Source organism: Ochlerotatus camptorhynchus, unplaced genomic scaffold (genome assembly GCF_037179485.1).
Source record: "Ochlerotatus camptorhynchus isolate MF236.1 unplaced genomic scaffold, CSIRO-AGI_Acam_v1.1 ptg000085l, whole genome shotgun sequence".
NCBI classification, from domain to species: domain Eukaryota; kingdom Metazoa; phylum Arthropoda; class Insecta; order Diptera; family Culicidae; genus Ochlerotatus; species Ochlerotatus camptorhynchus.
In genome coordinates this window covers 3,345,131-3,365,874 of record NW_027040575.1, presented here as the reverse complement: position 1 = coordinate 3,365,874, position 20,744 = coordinate 3,345,131, and the positions used below count along the sequence as shown (strand labels likewise).

The window sequence follows — 20,744 nt, the reverse complement described above, 5'->3', positions numbered from 1 at the left end:
TCCCTTATCTTATATTTTATGGTTTCTGCTCAAAAGGACTAAAATAAGTGTTTAGGCCGATGTAGGTCGTTACTCAATTTTGAATTGAATGTATAAGTTTCCAAATGTTTTTTGATCCATTGGGAAGGTTGCTATTCTATTGGCCACGCACCTGATTATGCCGTTGCAGCAAAAAAAAAAACTGGAATAAATTTTTCAGGGTTTCTACTGGATTTGAGAAATAAAAATTCCCGATATTACAGATTATAAACAGCTAAAAATGGTAAAACAGGAATACCGACATGCATGGTTTCAGCAATTGATGACACTGGAAAAAAAGTAAAAGCATTCTAATTTAAATGCAGAAAACCAGAGAAACCATGGGGGCTCTATTGATTGAAAAAAAAAATACAAATAGAATTTTTGATACTTTTTAGGTTTCATACCATAATTTATATAAACTTTTTTTAAGTTTACAGTTTTTTTTTAAGATTTATGAACTTTGAAAAATTTGTACCCTCCTAAAAGTTGTCCTTGCTCGCTTTCTACTCTCTGTATGCAATCTTCACACTTCTCTAACGGAACAATCATTTCTATACTTTCATCTCCTCGTCTATCGTATAAAATGACCACTTTAAGTCTGTTATTTGAAACTTAGCCTCTTCAACTATGTAAAATCGTTAACTTCACGCAGAAATAATACAAACAAATAAGTTAAAGAAAAAACATGCAAAATCAAGTAATCACACCATGAGTGCTTCTTATTCGCTTTTAGCCTATCCATATTCCAAAGCATGGAGAGAGCAGTGGAGAAAGCACATGTCTAATAATCACACCGTTCGTGGTTCGAGCCCAGTCACCAAAATTTTTTCAATTTTTTCAACATAATTAATTTCATTGACTGATACACTCCACATTTTTCGGACTTCATTTTCTTGCATTAGACCGCAGCTCGGTATATCTCATCCTCCGTTCATGCGGTGTCCACTAACATCCTGCGATGATGAATCCCTCATAATTGTAAGCAAATCTTACATCCCCGGTTGGGTGTATGAACGCTTGTAAAAAAAAGTCTATTCGCCTTGGTTGCATTATGTGGCCCTAGTATTAACAGTCAAAACCCCAAGGGTGCAAAGAGCGTGGCGATGCTGTGAACAAGCACGCTTCAAGGCACCAAGACAGTCGTGCTGTGTCACTGCATCGCACTGTGGTCTAAAACGGCAAAAAGTGGAACTTTATTCCTAGAGCCTAGCCTTTACATTTTAGCCATATAGTGTCTTGGGAAAAAATGTTTGTATGAATATCTTCCATAATATAAAACTGTGAAAAATTATTCATGTCTTACTATGCAAAAACTAAAAACATTGACTTTTTTCTTTGAGGATATAGGGGAATGATGTCTTCAGCAAAGTTGTAGACATTGTAAAAACAAGCAACTTAACTGAAAACGTCAAAATTCTAAATCCAGGATTTTCAGAGTTATGGAGCTTTTTTTATGGAAGTTCCCTTAAATTAACTTCTTTTTTTTTCCTCGATAAACTTCTTTGAATTTCATTTTTCAACAATCAAAACAAACGTTTTTGCTAAAGATCATGAATCATTAGAATTATTCCTTGTTAAGTTATAACAACTTTTATCTTTATTTTTCCATTACTTCATAAGATTTTAGGGGATAACGGGTCAAGTGAGGACACAAAACCAACTTTTTTTCTTAAAGCTTAGCTCAAATATGTACTATAAAGTTGAGAAGGTTTAATTTGTCGCTCTCTTCCCAAATTTGAGTACAATAACCTTATTATTATTATATGGTAGTTCAAAATATCGATTTTGCTCCACCAATCTCAATAGATTCTTAATCTGGTCCTGATAATTTTCCCAAAATTTTAGATCATTTGGTTTCGATCGCATAATGCACTGGCTCTTTGAAGTTTATATGCGAATTACTATGGGAATAATGAACTTAAGAACTAATTTTCCCGACGTTCAATTAAAAAGTGATGAAAATAGCAAGCTAACACTTAAATAGCTATGGTGAAATAACCTTTCGATTAGAACAAAAAGTTAACTTTTCCCAAAGTAATTCCCATACAAACATCAACGGTAGTATGAGATCGCAACCAAATGAGCTCAAATTTTGGGAGAATGATCAGGACCTTATTAAGAATCTATTGAGATTGGTGGAGCAAAATCGATATTTTGAACAACCCTAATGACCAATTAAACCATAAGAAAGGAGAAAGATAAAAACATCACAAACCCGTTTAAAATTATTGATTATTGATTGCTCCGTCAATTTTCGCTGCAAAGTTTGCCCAAGTTGATTCCGCAAGATCGTTCTTCACAGATGGATCACTAATGGGGGCGTCCGTTGGATTTGATATTTTTATCAAATTTCATAGCGCCTTTCGAATGCTTCAAGCTCCTTGTTCCGTATATGTTGCTGAGCTGGCGGCAATACATTATTCGCTAGAAACTATCGCCTCACTTGCACCAGATCACTACTTTATTTTTACGGATAGTCTCAGTTCTGTCGAGGCTATTCGCGTAGCACTGCATCAGATCACTACTTTATTTTTACGGATAGTCTCAGTTCTGTCGAGGCTATTCGCGTAAAGCACTGCCCGTATTTTCTCATGAAAATACGAGAGCTTCTAAGTGCTAAGATTTTTTGTCATCACCTTTGCATGGGTCCCATCTCATTGCTCGATTCCGGCCAATAAAAAGGCGGACTCGCTCGCAAAGGTGGGCGCTAGGGAAGGTGATTTTTACAATCGACAAATTTCAACGAATTTTTCACGAACAGTCGCTCGCCAACTGGCAGAATAAATGGAGTAAAGGGAGCTTGGGACGAAGGCTGTATTCGATCATCACTAAGGTGTCGAAGATTCCTTGGTTCAAAGGGTTGGTGTTGGGTCGAGACTTCATTCGTGTGATGTCTCGCCTCATGTCCAATCACTATTCGTTAAACGCTCACTTGTTCCGTGTTGGACTGTGGGACAGCAATCTTTGTGAATGTGGACAAGATTACCAGAACGCAGATCACATTATTTGGTCTTGTGCTAAGCATCGTGAAGTCAGATCTACAATACAATTCCCTTCGGGCTCGAGGTAGACAACCTAATGTTCCAGTTCGGGATATTTTGGCTGGACGCGATCTGGAGTTTATGAAATCCATATATGCTTTCTTTAAGAATATTAACTTTAGATTGTAAGTTTGATTAACCTTGTGTTTAGTTTGTATTTTGTGTGTGCGTGTGTGTTTAAGATTGTTTATTTTTCCCTGTAATAATTGTACAATTACAGAGCTGATATAACGTTGAATAGGGTTAAGTATATGTTATAGAAATAGTGAAATTTTTGTATCATGAATCATACTTCTAATCTCCTCTCTCTCCACATCCATAAAATTGTCATTCACTAGCCCTGAGAAGACCGCGAGTATTCGGTTGAATTCCTTTAACTTTATATTAAGACATTAATAATGTACAACGGAAATGATAATTCGGCTCTGTAAAGATTATTCAATTGAGCCTGTAATAAAAAAAAATAACAAATATAGTGGACTTCTATAATATCTCTTGAAAGTGATATTTTTCAAAATAAACTAGAAAAAGTATGACGCAAAAAGGTAATATGAAAAAAAAAGACTTCAGAAAATGAAGACAACCCTAGTTTTTAAATATCCGAAGGTTGTCAATATACCCTAGAAATTACACCTGTGACTACCGCCGACGCCTAGATTTTTCAATAAGGTTTTACAATCCGTAGAGTTTTGAGAATATAATAAGCGGAACACGAATTTCTTAATTTCGCTATTACCTTTTGTTTATGAACCAATATTAAGAAACCAAACATGAAAAAAGTCTTGCGACTATTATTATGACAACTTAAGATCTGTAGATTTTCTTTTGGTTTTTATGAATAGAACATTAAAAGCATGACAAATTCTGCGAAAATCCAGGGAATCAAAACAATGCTCCATGCTTGAATAAATTTGCGCTTAAGTGCAATCAAGCACGTAACAACAAAAATGCTCGTAAAAGCGCCAACAAGCATGACACGAAACAAACTGCGATATCATTCCGGTTAATTTAATTTTCCACCAACAACAGGTGTAGGTACACTATCGAAACGTTAGTCATTGTCCCTCAACGAGCGAGTTTCTCCAGAGATCAGTGAAAGTGAATCACGCGAGGCACAAATCAAAAAACCCATGAATTAGCTTGAAAACTGCATTTTGATTTGGGCGGATCTGTGATTAAGATTGGCACGTGAAATTACCTGGTGCTGACGAAAACGAGCACATACACATACATACCTACTAAATCATATGGTTTATTTATAACCTATTAGAAAAGTCTACCTCACAGACACGAAATAAATAGCGAGAGAAATTCATATTTTGATGCCTAATCAAATTAGAGGATCCGGTCGAAATCCGACCATATATCGAAGACGAAGACGGTAGACGAAAATCGAGGAATTCAAAGCGAAGGCACGAAAAAGGAGGAAATAATTCAAAGGCCCATGTCAAACAATCATCATGCAAACAACAACAGCTGAGCTGCCGACAATAGGGCAGTCATTTGAAGCCCAACAAAAACGCGTGAACCTCGCGTGACTTTCTCAACACTAACTACAGCAGCCGATCGATGTAACTAACAGCATATTAAGACGCGCCCGTTGGTTCATTATCAACTTTCGCTAATGTTGAACGTGGTTGTTTCCCTTTCGGATGCTGCAACATTGATGCAGGCAAAATAGTTGCTCTCCGCAATTGCATGATTCACTCCCCCACATTTTTTTTAGTTGTTGTTACTTCAGCGGGGAAATGCATCCACTGATTATTGTTAACGGGGTGAGAAGACCTGCGAGAAGGAGGAGGAGGAATACAAAAAAGAAACACGGGTGTATTAAAGCTTCTGTTTTCTTTTAAATATCAGATTTTTCGCTTTTTTATTAACATCGTTATCATTTGCATTATTCACAAGGTTTTTGCTCCTGGCTTTCTCGCTATCTCCCTGACTGAAACATTTTTTTTGTTTAATATAGATTCTTCTTCCTCTTATTACGTGAACATTCTTCCTAGCGCTAGTTACAGCAAATTACCCTTTCATTCACTCTCTGGCTGGCAGGCTGTGCGATAATTAGTATCTTACAGAGATGCAGATACGGAGAGTGCATTTTCGCTTTCGTTGCTCGATTGAACTATACCAATTACTTTTGGTCACGGTTTGGAACGGATGGTTGCAAGGAATGTGTGAACGAAACCTGAAATTCCTGCATCAGTTTTTGGACTGTTTTCTGCTGCTGCTGCATTGTTGGTTGTTTGGAATGTTTTCGTGAAATTGAAATTGTTACATACAATGTTGCTATAGTTGATTGCTGCCTGGCTTTCTACAGATGCCTTCTCGGCGTGCGATTAGTCAGTCAGTGGTGAATGTGCGTTAGTTAGTTGTTGTAACTGAAGATCGTAGATGCGAGGGAGGCTTAGATTTGGAACTGACAAAAACTGGCTGTTTGTTCATTGATGTTTTGATGCATCTTCGTCAGTTTGATCGATATACCGGGTCACCAGCTCCCATTTAAATAACACGGTGTGGAAAAAAGCTAAAAATTCCTCACGCACTTTAGGGTTCAGGTTTCTCTGTACTGTAAAAATGCCATGTTTTCTTAAGTTAGGTATTTTGGTTTGCAACCCAAAAACTTAGTTGTTCAAAATTACCTCAATTTTTACACGACATAAAACGGTAGTTTAAATATAACAGCAGTAAGATCTCATTAAAAAAAAAAAAAAATTCAAACACTGTTTTGCATTCTACGGAAAAAATGATTTATCAAAACAAAATTGATGAATTAACAAATTAATTAAACAGAATAAAATGCTAGAAATACTTTTCCGTAAATTGAGTTTCAAGTCCTCAGCGGAATCGATCCTTGACCTTTTAATAGATGTGTTCATTCCAATTTTTATTTAAAAATGGAGGGAAGGTTGAGTTAGTGTAAAGCTTTACAAAAATTTGTTCGCTGCTCAAATTTGCACTTATATAATACTAACTGGGGCCTCGCAGTTATAAAGCAAGACCATACTGTAGGAGTTGGGTTCGATTCCCGGTTCGGTCTAGGAATTGTTCGGGTTGAAAAATTTCTCAACTTCCCTGGGCATAGAGTATGATTGTATTTGTAACACAATTATACTGCCCATAAAAGCATAACTGTCCCATATGAATAGGAAATCAAGCAAAGATGGGACAATTATGCGAGTATCGGCAGTATACTGATGCAAAAATGGTCCAGGCTTAGAATGCTCTCAATAAACAACTGTGGAAGTGAATCTAGAACACTAAGTTGAGGGCCGGCGTAGAGTCTCAGTAGGGACAGGTTTTCTGGAGAGAAGAAACGCATCATATTTTGGTTGCCACGACAAGAACTACGAGACCTTGGGAACTAGCAAAGCACTCAGGGACATATCCAGTTAGTAATTATGAAACTTCGGAAAACATCAAAGGATTTTGATGGCAGGAGCGCAGATCTTTCCGTGTTAGATCAAGTTTAGAGAAGTTTGTGTTTCAATTTAACCAATTTAACATTCTCTGCACCTTTTCTGTGGATTGCCCCCAAAGTTCTGAGTTTTGGCCAAAAAGACCCTAGGAAGTTCTTTTCGTGGAAGTGTTTTGGACTTAAATCCAAGATTATTTTTTAAACTCTGCAAACCTACCATCCTGGACATTAAAATTTGTCTTGGAGATTCCCTGCCAATGAAGTCCTCCGAATATGTCCAAGAAGATCATGCAAAGTCCTTAAACTGGTACTCATCACTCTAGTGATTTAACGGCAGTTCTCTAGACTTTTATCTAATGAACTTGGAGAGATTCTTCCGTTGAACTTCTGTGTCCGGATCAGAACTGTGTGAACTGTGTCCGGATCAGTGCGCAAAACAATCTGGTTCAATGAGTCATTTTCATATACAATGCTGTATACAAGTTTGTAAGCAATTTCGTTGTTTATGCCAACTATAGCTTAAAATAAAACGGCAGGAGATTTTACGCGATAGTTAAAATTCAGATTTTTTTTCTGTGCAGCATTAGGGCTACATTGACCTAATTGATGTCGGTAAACAAAAATTAAATAAATCAAGTAGATGACTCATTTTGTTCTACTTTACCTTACATGATATATCGTGTAAATTAACGCAAAATCTTGCAGGGTGTCGACTCAATGAAGACAATCAAATCCCTGCTTCAATAATTTTCATAAACATTCCAGGTACAGGCCTACCCGTTTTTGGCAACACGATTTCATCAGCTGTTACTTTCCTAAGATAATGTACTGTGCTTTCTGGACAATTTTTCATGAAATACCACATGGACTTCTGATCCATGAAGAGTGGTCCAGTACAATCTTAAATTGAATAAAGCATTCGAGACATTTTAAAGAATGCAAAAAAGACAGAAATCGTATGTTACCAAAAAAACCGTGTCTCATTTATCTAAAAACAGCTCAAGCTGAACCGGGATGTTAACTATGATTGATAGCAATATGAGAAGGAAACTGCAACTATCTCGATTAAAATCTACAAGAAAAGGCTTGCTTCAGGGTGGTAAGTGAATTTCCATTTTGAAATTACTGTTTTTTCCTGGTTTTCCTGGTCAATGATTTAAAAAATTCCTGGTTTCAAAAACCATGCATTAAAAAAATTAATAACAAAAAATAAAGTGAATCCTTGTACCATCATTCTTCGCGCAATGCGGAATTTCACAAACCAAAATAGGTATTAAGGTTCTTGTGAATGCCCGTGAAATCTTTATCTGATTGTTTGCTGTAAAGAAACTAGTAGGGAGCCGCGCTACTTCGTCGTATCATGGCGCCTATTTCCGTTCTATGTGCTAAAACTATAATAGCAAAGCGTTTTCACTCATGTTTTTGCAAAAACATCTTTGCTTACAAGACGTATTACGATTGACACTGAAACATTAGCGATAACCCGTAAAATGAGCGATTTTAGAGGTGTATGACGAAGAAAAGCTGAGATACGACGGACTAGCGCGGAGCCCTATCTAATGTCTGAAATTTAGAGATCCCCTAAACCTTGAGATTTCTGTTTTTGAAACTGCAATTTTTTAACTTTATTATAGAGATTTTTAGCCAACGGGCTAGTTTATCTCAAGGTGAAATTGCGAAGTGTGATATGAATGAGGACTCTTTAAACAAACCTTTGCTTCTAAAAATTTCACGGATTTCCAATTTGTTTAAATTTTCCGCAAATTGTCAACGATTAAGGATCTTATTTAGTGGAATATTGATTGCAGCATGATTTCAAAATCATATGATTAAAAGATTTCATAAACAACGCTGGTTTACTTACTCTTATTATTAAAAAGACAGACTGCTGAAGTTCATAGAAACTCCCTAAAGTTCGTAGAACTTCCCTGAAGCGTTAAGGTCTTTCCTGAATGGTTCATTAAAATTTGTATTGCCTGAATTTCATGGGACTTCCCCGAAGTTCGAAGGACTTTTTTAAGATCTTAGGACTTCCCTGAAGTTCGGAGTTTTTTTTAAATCCATAGGAATTTCTTAATTATCGTAGAAGTACCACGAAGTTCTTAAGACTTCCTTCAAGTTCGAAGAACTTTCTCGAAGATCTGAGGACTTCCCTGAAGTTTGAAGGACTTAACTGAATACATGAGAACCCTAAATTTAGAAGAGCTTCCCTGAAGTTCATAAGGCTTTAAATATCGAAGGGTTTTTCCAAAAGTTTGTGGGTCTTTCCTTAATTTCTTGGAAATTTCCTGAAGTTTGGAGAGCTATAATGAATTTCGTAGGACTACCTGTAGCTCAATCGAGTTTTCGGAAGTTCTAGGAACTTTTTTGAGCTTGGAGAACTATGTTAAGTTCAGAGGACTTCCCAAGAGTATTGAAGACATCTCTGAAGCTCGGAAAAAATCCATAAGTGTTATAGGATTATCCTTAAGTTTTAAGCAATACCTGAATTTCGTAGAAGTTACATTAAATCTATAGAAAATTCTGTAAAATTCGAAAAATTAAAGGACTTCCGTGAAGTTCGTAAGACTTCTCTGAAATTTGTAGAACTTCTCTGAAGGTTCGGAGAGATTTCCTGACCGTCGTAGGTCATCACAATAGTTCACATGATTTTCCTGAAACTTGTAAGACTTTCCCAAATTTGAAATTGAATTTGCATACTTATATGAAGTTTTTAGAAATAAAACTTTTTATTGAACATGTTGAACACGTACTTCAAAGTAGTTAAGCGTCGGCACTGCTTAAGTCTGCTATCAATTAAGCACAAATCATACATGCAATTGATTCGATAAAAAATTAAATTAAAAATAAATACAAAATATATTTACTAAATTCTTATGGTAAATTTTGTTCATCAATGATTAGTTGTGTGAAAGATTTAGCTTGAACAAAATTGTTAGTGTTGACCTGATTATAAAAAGAAACTTTGACAAACATAAAATTTAAAACCTATTTAAATTATACAAACAAGATTATTTTCCTGGTGAACTTATGGAATTCCTGGTTTTTCCAGTTTTCCTGGTTTTTCTGGTTCACTTGCCACCCTGTTCAATGAACAGTGTTCATCGCTTAAAGTTTTCAGCAAGTTCATGATCTATTTCTTCCCTCCATTTACTTTATGGTACGAGAAGAAGTCCTTGGCAAGGCAACTTGGCATTTTCTCACCCTTACAATTTTTCGACTGTTTCCGACTGTCTAGTGATCGAATATTCAAAATAATAACTGAAGTAAAATCTTTTCTTGAGTTCCAAGAAAAAAAAACAGATCATTTTGTCATCGTGAGTAATCCCCATTGGACCATGCAGTTACTTTATTTGGCAGATTTGTTTGATTAGCATAACACACTGAAATTAAATCTTCAAGGCAGACAACCCAACATCGATATACCTTGCAATGTTTGACAGACTTTCATCAATAATTGATGAAAAAGCAGCCTCAATGAGTTCAAAACCGATGGTAAAGCAGTCCCAATGAGCATCAAAAGTGAAATTTCACAGCATTTGTCAGCACTTCAAGTCAAATTTGAATAATATTGCCTGGTATCAGAGAACAACACCTGGCCTTGGTACGCAATCCTTTCCGATTGGCAGTGGACAAAGTTCCAGAGTAATTTCAAGATCTTTTCGAATCGAGTATTTGATTGGTCATGATGGAATCGTAAAAAAAAATTGATCGTTCCGCTGAGATTTCGACTCAAGGGATGTATCGAAAATTTGTATAGCAAACATTTTGAAGCCAACCAAAGGCTTGAGAAGAATATCTAACTATGATTTGAATTCAGATAAATAACCATACATTTAAAGATCTAATTATGAACAATGGATTAAAAACAGAAGAAGCTGAGAGAAAAGGCTGCACTGGATGGTCAATTAGTTACAAACAATGCATGTTTAAAGTTTCCGTTCCTTGCCTCTAGCCAACATCGAACGATCCACATTCCGAATGTATAAACTTTTCGCTAAGCTCTTTCCACATTTTCACACATCTTTCTTTTTGTATATCAAGTCACTTACAATTACATCTTTGATAAGATTCGTTGAGCGGCACAAATTTCATATAAATCCTAGCTAACTTTGATAACTACCCCTACTGTACCTCGAGCTTCAGCTCCACTTAGAATTAAAAAAAAATAATAGTACAAGTACACAAAAATACTACCAATTACTAACAATTTCTCCGCTTGTTCCAGGCATGCAATTTAACAATTATTAACAAGAGAGCACCCGAGTCCTCTTTTCTCTCAGGCAGAGGCAGAGAAGAGACGAGCACGCAGATAAATAAACAATTGCTATCATCATCACCATCATCACCTCTGTCGTTGCTAAGCCCTCTACTCTCTGGCTGTCTGAACTCCCTGCGCGTTTTTAAAAAATGCCACACCTTTTCTGCAGTGGTTTTCGCTTAACGGATGGCCTTGTTAGTTGTATGGTGTTGCTGGTGGCTTTCGACTGGAAAGTGGGACTAAATGCACTGATCGTTGGTTGCATGATCGGTGTCGAGGCACTGTACTGTTGCTTCATATGTTGGTGGCACTTATTCGCTAGATAGCGGAACACACTGGCCACGTTGACATCCTCCTTCACTGAAGTCCGTATCAGCCGGCATCCGAGCGATTGAGCTAACGCTTCTGCCTCATCGAAAGACACTATGGCCTTATCCATGAGGTCGATTTTATTCTGGACTAGCACGGTCGGTATTTCACTGCATTCGTTTTCCACCTTCACCTTCCAATCACGAATCGCCTCGAACGACGCTCGATCCGTTGTGCTGAAGGTTAATACGCAAGCCTGCGCTCCCCGGTAATATGCCTTCGTAATTGCGTCGAACTCCTCCTGTCCAGCCGTATCCCACAGCATGATACGGATATCTTCACCATCGAGCTCGATCTGTCGCTCAAGAAAGTCCACTCCAATCGTTTTTTTGTAATCCTTTGTATAGATCCCCTTACAGTACCGTTGTACCATTGATGTCTTTCCGACGCCTCCATTCCCAACCACAATCACCTTCAACGCAATCTCAAGCTCTTCTTCCAGCATGATGATGATGATTGCTGATCAATTTTTTGCCCTCACTCTTGACTGCGTAACAAAAACGTTACCAATACTATCCTATTCTACCAGGTCGCCAACCATTTCTCGATTCAATCTTAAATTGCTAGCACCGGTGGTCCATTGTTCGAAAGCGGTGTTCAAATCTTCTAGTGCTAAGCATGGAAATCTCTCTAGTCATGGTCGTGATTCGTCCACTCTGCATGTCACGCGTCCCCCGCGATGTCGTCACGCGTGTCTCATATTCCGCCAAAAGTTTTCTCTCGCAGGCACCCTTTACGCGCCACCGATCGGCTTTCAATCACCGAGATGAATTTTGAACGGTCTTACCAATTGGCTCAAGTTCTAGTCCTATACTACTTTCGCATTGCGTTTTGTCTGTCTTATCTTTGCACCCCACGACGGACACGACTGTGCCGGGACTTGAGTACGTGTGTTCTTGGTTCTTAGTCAGTACTAGACTTGGGCCACCTGCAAATCCAAATGAGATAAATTACTGATTATGGTTGCTGTCTATAAATCAAAGGAACAACTTATACGAAAGAAATTGTAAACAAAGAAAAAACTATAGAAATCAAAATAAAGCAAAACATCCGAATAAAAATCATAACAAAACCACCATCCGATTAGCATAGAGCGTAAAACAAAAACCAACCGAAAATAGAAAACAAATACATAATAACAAAAGAATGAAGCCCACAGTCCAAGTACTAAAAATAAAACCCCCGTCTACCCGGCAAGTCACCTGTCAGAGTTGGGGTGAGCGTGTAAAGAGCCACTGCCGTTTGACCTTCTTGTCCGCGCGATTCAAAGTTGCTTATAAATATTGAAAACACCATCTCCTATTGTAGAGCTACCAACGTCAAATCGTTTCGAATCTACTCCATTTACCATCTCTCATTGAACGTCGTCGGTATTTCAGATTGATATCGCTGTGGTGATTATGCTCCCATTGCCGCCGGTCGATTATCGATTTCATAACTGAAGCTTGAATACGAGGCCTTGATTTTTTTTTGTTTTCCTTTAACTTTTTGCAGTCAAGCCTAGGAGCAAAAACTGTGCAATAACGGTATCGCTTCGATCTGCCGGACGGCGGCGGTGGGTGTGCTCGAAAACATGGCAAAAAGTAAGAACATGCCGTACGATTATTAGGATTTAATATTGCCTGGTAAATAAGTAACAAGCGAAACAGTAGCAAATGGCCTGCAGTCATGATATCGTTGAGCCTTTTTGAAGAAATGCCCCATTCGATCGATCGTGTGTCGCATTTGGAAATCTAATAGATGGAAGAGATGGACAGATAGACGACAGTAGAATGAGAGCTTATTTGGCATGCATGCACGTCAAAAGCGAAGAAGATTTTCAAATCTTGTCACGCAGCTGATGTAAATGTGACTGATGTCCCCTGTGTGATTATGGATGCGAGCATGGACATTTCTGTTGTATGGGATCTATCGATCATTATTATTCTATCTGCTTCAATGGGTGCATGGGTGTAGGCGTTGCGTGGGATGTTTACAGAAATGACAAAACGTGAACATGATAAATTAACGAGCAAAGTCTGCGTATGTTATTTGAAAGATTCAGATATGCAGCAAGTAGCTTTGTAGACATTTAATTCTTTTCGTAAACCATTAATTTAATAACCATGATAAAGAAAACTAATCGACCAAACTAACTAGTTCAGAAAATAAGCCTATTGACTACATTTGGAGCATGCAATCAATCCTCATTAGGGGCTGTTCAATAACTACTCAATAACTACGTCTTACAGCACTCAACTTCTATTACACCAGCTCTCGCTCAAAGTTGAACCGAGTATCGTGCATCGCCACTGGGTCAGTGAGCTCCTGACAAGACCGATGCCGTGCCTTAGCTCTTCAAAAACTAGGATAGCTTGAAGAGACTGGACTGGGAAAACGTACTCTGGATCTATTGACTGCAAACTAACGCATTGCTGCTTTCTAGCGATCCAGTTGATCGAACCACTTCCGAATTTGAAAACTATACTAGAGTTGGAATCGCTATTCATCAGTTCATTCTATATCAATTGATCCTTCAAGACCAACGCTTGCATCAAGCTTAAGTTTGAACTCAATTTCACTTTAATGTACCATAGAGTTCGGTTCCCTTCGATCCAAACCGTTCTAATAGTAGTTATCTACTTTCTTACTAACACCCCTCATAATTTCCGCTGAACTCAAATGTATTCGTCCGTTGAATCTGACTTAAATTAGCAAAAAAAAAACAGACTGAGTAAATATACTCGATTTTCCTTAAAACTCTAAAACCTTAGTATGAAGAAAATCGAAGTCATTTTTACTCGTTTACCGAGTTAATTTTTTCTCTTATATCCTCATTTTCACGCAGATATTTGACAAATATCGAAAAAATAATAAATAGTGATCTACGATTTTCGAATTTGAGTAAATAAAGGGTGATACGGTCAAAATTTGGTCAATATCAACTTGACGTATTTCTTTCAATTTTGCATTTAAAAAACCTGAACACCTCTCATTTTGAAGGTGTGTGTGTGTAGAATGTTGCTCCTATTTTGATTTTGGAATTCACTCTTCAGTTGTCAAAATGCCGTCCAAGCAAGAAGAGCAGCGTATCAAAATTTTGCTCGCGCATCGCGAAAATCCGAGCTACTCGCACGCAAAGTTGGCAAAATCGCTAAAAGTTGCCAAATCAACCGTTACAAATGTAATTAAAGTGTTTGGGGAACGTTTGTCGACAGCCAGGAAGTCTGGATCGGGGGGAAATCGAAAACCGGAAGCCGCTGAGACGACAAAGAGAGTTGCCGGTAGTTTCAAGCGAAACCCTAACCTCTCTCTCCGAGATGCCGCAAATAAGCTGGGTGTATCGTCTACAACCGTGCATCGAGCCAAAAAACGAGCCGGACTATCGACTTACAAGAAGGTAGTGACTCCAAATCGCGATGATAAACAAAATACGACGGCCAAAGCGCGATCCCGGAGGCTGTACACGACGATGCTGACGAAGTTTGACTGCGTGGTAATGGACGACGAAACCTACGTCAAAGCCGACTACAAGCAGCTTCCGGGACAGGAGTTTTATACGGCAAAAGGAAGGGGAAAGGTAGCAGATGTTTTCAAGCACATGAAACTGTCAAAGTTCGCAAAGAAATATCTGGTTTGGCAAGCCATCTGTACCTGTGGCTTGAAAAGCAGCATTTTCATAGCTTCCGGGACTGTCAACCAAGAAATTTACGTGAAAGAGTGTTTGAATAAACGTCTGCTGCCTTTCCTGAAGAAACACGGTTGTTCCGTACTGTTTTGGCCGGATTTGGCATCTTGCCATTACGGTAAAAAGGCCATGGAGTGGTACGCCGCCAACAACGTGCAGGTGGTTCCCAAGGACAAGAACCCTCCCAACACGCCAGAGCTCCGCCCAATTGAGAAATACTGGGCTATTGTCAAGCGGAACCTAAAGAAGACCAAAAAAACTGCTAAGGGCGAGCAGCAGTTCAAGGCAAACTGGCTTTCTGCGGCGAAGAAGGTGGACAAGGTGGCTGTACAAAATCTGATAGCAGGGGTCAAGCGTAAGGCCCGGCAATTCGAATTTGGAAAAGCGGAAGCCTAACTGAATATTTTTCCTGAATTTTATACTAATTGAACTTGAAAAAGAAATTTAATTTGATTTTTTAAATAAACGATTTCACCGATTTACACGCGTTTTCCCTTGACCAAATTTTGACCGTATCACCCTTTAGATTTCAAATTTGAGATTGGTTCTGCGGCTGTATAATGCTAGTAGTGCTAGCTAGAAAGGTTGCCTTTTTTTTTGGCAGCAGATTCGGATACCTAGAGTCTTTGACAATCTATTATAGCTTCGTTTGATCCATGCAAATGACGAGTATAAGTCGATTGGTTCAACAAGAACCCATTTTCTTCACCTGTTGAAAACAAGATGGTACTACCGTTGTATTCCTTTAATCTAGTATCTCGATTGAGGAACTAGATTCAAAAAGAATCCCAATCGATGCACTAGATATTAGTCGAACAGCTGTAGTCCAATTATGTCAGAAGATGGTATTACGCTCGAAATAACAAAATAAGCGATAGTTACTATGCGAGTACTTAACGCTCGACTCAAAATGTACTCCCATATGAGCCCCATCTGATTTCATTCCACATATCTTAACGAAAGACCACTGCTAAGAATGTATTCAAGTTACCAACGATAAATTTATGTTGCAATGAAACTATTTTGACCATAAGTACTGGATTGTATGTAGCTAAAAAACAGCATATTATACAAATATCTTTAATCGTCATTTTATCAATATGAAGATTTTCCATATGGGACTAATATGCCAGTACCGGCAGAGTATCAAGGTGACAAATGACGCTTTTATGTAAATTTGCATAAGGGAAAGTCAATACAGACTTTTAAGGATTTTCTGAAATACTGCATTCGAAAAAAAAAATCAGGGTTACTATCAGGATTAAATTTAATACGATGTATGAATATGAAATAGACTTAACATAGCATAGACTAAATAACTGCACTTACTGCACAATGGTTGCCGTGATTTATCAGAATCAGTTAAATTACACAATAAATCAACTGAATGCGGTTGGGTGTAACCGTTCATTCTCACTGTACAAGTTTCAGGACTCCATAAATTGAAGATCAAAAACGACACCGACCACGTTATTGCAATCAAGTACACACCAACAAATTCTGAATTTCACTGGCGATGTAAACATCCATGCATGCAAACATTCATACATGTAATCTTCCTTTTCACGTAAACTAGCAGCTTGCAAGAAATGTTGCAACCAAATGTGGACAGTTGCATACAATATATGGAATATTTCATGTATTGTCTCATAAATTTACACGATCTATAATCTAAACTTGTATGATATATGACGCTCCATTAATGGGCATCATAGTAACAGAAATTTACACTACTTTTTTCAGCTGTGTAGGAGTGGAGAAGTAATATCAGAGTGACCTTTATTGTTTTGGGGACAGTGTTTACCTCTGAGCCGCACAAATGACACAGGAAGGAAGATTTTGTTAGTAGGTAGGGTTTGTTGGATCAGGATTCAGCTTGATAGTTGATGTAGATCATAGTTTTCATAAAATGTTTTGTTTTCCGAAATTCACGCGAATAAGATTTGATATTTGCAAGGCTTGATAAGCAAATGATGCGAACCTATCAACTTAGTAATTTAAAGGGGCCTGGCCCCCACAAACTTCTGTTCAGTAAGCAAAAACGGTCGACACTAAGCCACTGAGCTCCTTGCATCACAAAGCTGTCCAAAAGGAAAGATTACCTCGGCAGAACTCAACAGTGTTTTCGAGCCCGTTATATATGACCGAGAACAGATTTTTCCCGAACAGGTGCAACCGAGATCTATCAGTAGCGATTTTCTACGTTCTCTTTTATAAAAAAAATATATAATAGAATAGAATCACGTCACAGTCCTGCGCAGAAAGAAAAAAAATGTATGTTATTACACCACCGAGCTCTTCATATAACAAATAGCCATTACGAACGACGATCGCTAAAGCCCGAAGATATGAAGTTATTCAAATGGAATAGGTTTGTCTAATGATGTGGTCTTAACAGAAAAGAAAGCGCCTCTTTGATGCGAAGGGGCTAGGGATTGAACCTACGATGTATCGTTTAGTAAGCAAATCGATCACCGCTAGGCCACTTAGCGCCTCTTATAACTAGATAAAAACCACTACAACAACTACGAACACTTGTTCGTGAGTTAATATCACCATCTAAATCCGGTGGCGATGACACATAAAATAACCCACGGTGCTCCTCAGACCGTTATTATCAAAAAAAATCTCAATTTATATTGAACCATTCGATTAATTTGATCATTCTGCATTTCTGTGCAATATTTAGAAAACCGTAGGGCGCATTTTTGTTTTAGTTAAGTGTTCTACACATTAAAATCATTAGTAATTTGTTTTTATATTCAAATAGTTGCTTTGATTTGGGAATTTAATGGGCTTATGTATCCCAAACTTAAAGCAACTTTTTCAATTAAAGCATGGCCCGTTTAGAAATGCAACAAACAATTGCAAAACCATTAGAGCACGAATGGAAATTATTCCAGGCAAGTGCTCGCGAACTAACAGCAGCTTAACGAAATGGGCGAGAAGCCAAAACCGATGAAATGCGATATAACGATATTGATCTGAGGATGAGCAAGTGGCGCACAAAAGTTTACGCTTGTTTTTTTTTATACTGTATGCGTATGGGATATCCCTTAGCTCAATTTCAAAAGCAAAAGCTTGAAATGCGAAGAAGAATAAAAAGAAGAAGAAAAATACGCGTATGAACAAATATTGCAAGAAACGTTAAACGATTTTCCCATACCTGCTTATTGCAATGATTTTATTTTTTTAATCTAACGCTATAAATTGTAGGCTAATGGTGACGATTTTCTAGTCTCAATTTTCTTTATACTCTCAAACAGCGCTCGAAATTATCGCTCAGCTGCTAGATAACCGACGCATCACTCAAGCTGCTTTTCGCAGAGCTGAGAATGGATAATAGTTTCATCTCTTGTTCTAGAACGATTATTCATTTTCTTCTCCCATCCAAACCATGAAAATATCGCTCTCTCAAAATCGGTGAGAACGCTTTTTCATCCCCCATTAGACACCGAAAATATTCGATAGTGTGTTGCTGGAGTCCGAGCAGGAGTGCAGCATCTGAGCGTTTGGGCCCAATGTAATGTAAACAGGTGAGTCACCTGCTGTTTAAATGTATGACAGAGTTTAACGTCACACTCCGTCAACCACTTAAACAGTGGGAGAACGTTGATAGTACATCACATAGTCTATTTTACGAAATGATAGGATCCAGTTTGCCTGACAGAATTTGATATTAATATTGCTTCTCACAGTCGTTAGTTTACGTTACGTCTCTGATCAGCTGATTTTTAAATTTATGAATAAACTTTGACAGGGAGGCCAAAGTTTATTCATAAATTGAAAAATCAGCTGATCAAAAACGTGTCATAAAATTCACTGTTGGTTTGAGCCAACTAAAGACCAAAACAAGAGAAAAAGAAAATGTTGCTGTTTTCTTTCGCAAGCAATATTTCTAGTGTTCAAAATCATAAGCGCCTAACTGTGATGATCGATTTTTTCTTTTATTACTAACTCGGCAGGTTTATTAGGTTTTCGGAGCATTTGATGTTTATTTTTCTAGCATTTTAGTACACTGTACTTGAACAATTTCGGAAAATTGGTTCACTTAACTGTAGTAATGGGAAGAGAAAATCGATGAAGATAATCGATCATCGCAGTTAGGACCTTATGATTCTAAACGCTATATTTATTTTGTTTGCTGTGGTTTGTACGTTCCCTAATAAATAAAAAAACATAAACGAATGATAACCCAAATGATAGAAGTATTCCACAAATGGTTTAGATGATACATATGTGGCATCTCTGAGTACTAGCTGTCTCTCACATAACGCCGGGAATCTAGTCCTGTACGACACAAGCTCGGTTTGGGCTTAAAATTGGGTTCTCGGGAAGGGTGAAAAATCCGAAGAACTTCGAGATGTGGGCGTAATTGCTTTTGTAAACAAACACGTCAATCGCCGATTCCTCAACCTGTGTGTGTTGTTAATTTTCTAGGCTGAGCTTTTACTCGCGAGAAATAGTCAATTGAAGCGTTTGTTTACCAAAAGCAATTACGCCCAAATCTTAAATCACTCCGGAAATCATAATCACTGGAAAAATAATGCCGAAAACGAAACGAAATTATCGGCTGCCACTACCGGGTAGGATAGCGGAGATTAACCAGAACTGGTGTAAACCGGCCAAGTTTTGCTTGAAATTGATCCGTTAATATTAATCAGGTACTGAGAGCTGTTTACATTATGCTGACAATAATTTTTGTGAACGACAGGGTCACCAGCACTAGTGAATCAGCACAAGAGTAAACCGGGCATAATGGCATCATCTAAAATAAAATTAAATTCTCTTTGGAGCATAGCACCATAAGATAAAGAACATGATCTACAACCTCCGATTTCTCCCTACATAACACTGCATTGTACTACCGTAGAACAAATTCCCAATACATCTAACTTATGCAAAAACAAAGAAGATCATCTTGCATGGATCAGCAGTGAGTAGGCACCGTACACTCTTACCCTGACACTTGGCCACCAGCTAAGAAAAGTTATTTGAGAAGCGAATCCATTCATTTTGCATGCACCAGCATTCTATCGCCAAGCTTCACAATGTACATTGTGAGCTGATGCTTCTCGGCGGCTGTTACACCACCAGCATCAGAACTGTCCCCCGAATTGAGACACCCAAGATCCAACAACTGCTTGCAGTCAGTTACGAGAGGACGAAGACGGAGAAAAATCGAGCATGCACACTAATTACCGACATCATCGTTTCGAACCTGAGGAGAATGCCAAGCACATACCAAACCAAGCTGATGTTGCTTTTGTTCGGTTTTTGTGTCTTAGTTTGTTGTGTTCTGAAATAACTGTTCCCATACCGCCAGCAGCAGTCAACGTGCTGGTAATGCTGAGCAAACTGATGCACTGTCGTTTGTTTTTATGTTGGTTGCTATAAAGATTACAAGTCTAGATTCATCTTATCAGATGCAAATCGTTCCAACGTTGCTGTTGTTGCTATTGTTCGTGCTTTCTACTCTTCTTAATATTGTTGTCAGTATTTCCCTTCGATACCTTTTTACATTATCACCAAATCTTTTTCAATACGTATTGTTTTCTTGTAAAAATATTTATTAATAAGAAAAAAATACTACTCAAAATCCACGACAAGTTACATCAAAATGGATCAACACGAACACAACTTCAAGCAATTCTAAACTATTTGCATAAGCAGATGTTAATCATGTGTATAAACTGCTGCTTCACCATTGTGTTGACTGCAAAACACGTAATGCAAAAAATTCTAGAATTCATTGAAATCCCATCCTACTCGCATTCGCAGCCGTTAATATGCCGCTGTGCGTTTCTGATTTGTTCTCCATTTTCCGCAGCCCAGCATGGCAAATTTCAGTGACATTATTTTCGCTCTCCTTCCACCCAAAAGGAATCTTCAGACCATGATGACGCATCATGAATATTTACGCTTAGGAAAATCTACAGATTGGGGGGGGGGGGCTTGTTGTGCATC

General features: G+C 38.0%; 2 protein-coding genes across 2 annotated transcripts in view; both read right to left on the bottom strand.

The window, feature by feature from the left end:
* The window catches only part of Ypel (Yippee-like), a 258,675-nt gene that overhangs the window by 90,310 nt on the left and 147,621 nt on the right, over positions 1 to 20,744 (bottom strand). The window lies entirely within an intron of this gene.
* Positions 10,330 to 20,744, bottom strand: part of Rab23 (RAS oncogene family member Rab23) — a 29,661-nt gene continuing 19,246 nt past the window's right edge. Inside the window, exon 2 of the mRNA XM_065218368.1 lies at positions 10,330 to 12,038. Within this exon, the coding sequence (XP_065074440.1) occupies positions 10,884 to 11,555 (672 nt within the window). The 5' untranslated portion in view covers positions 11,556 to 12,038 and the 3' untranslated portion in view covers positions 10,330 to 10,883. The remainder of the gene's footprint in view (positions 12,039 to 20,744) is intronic.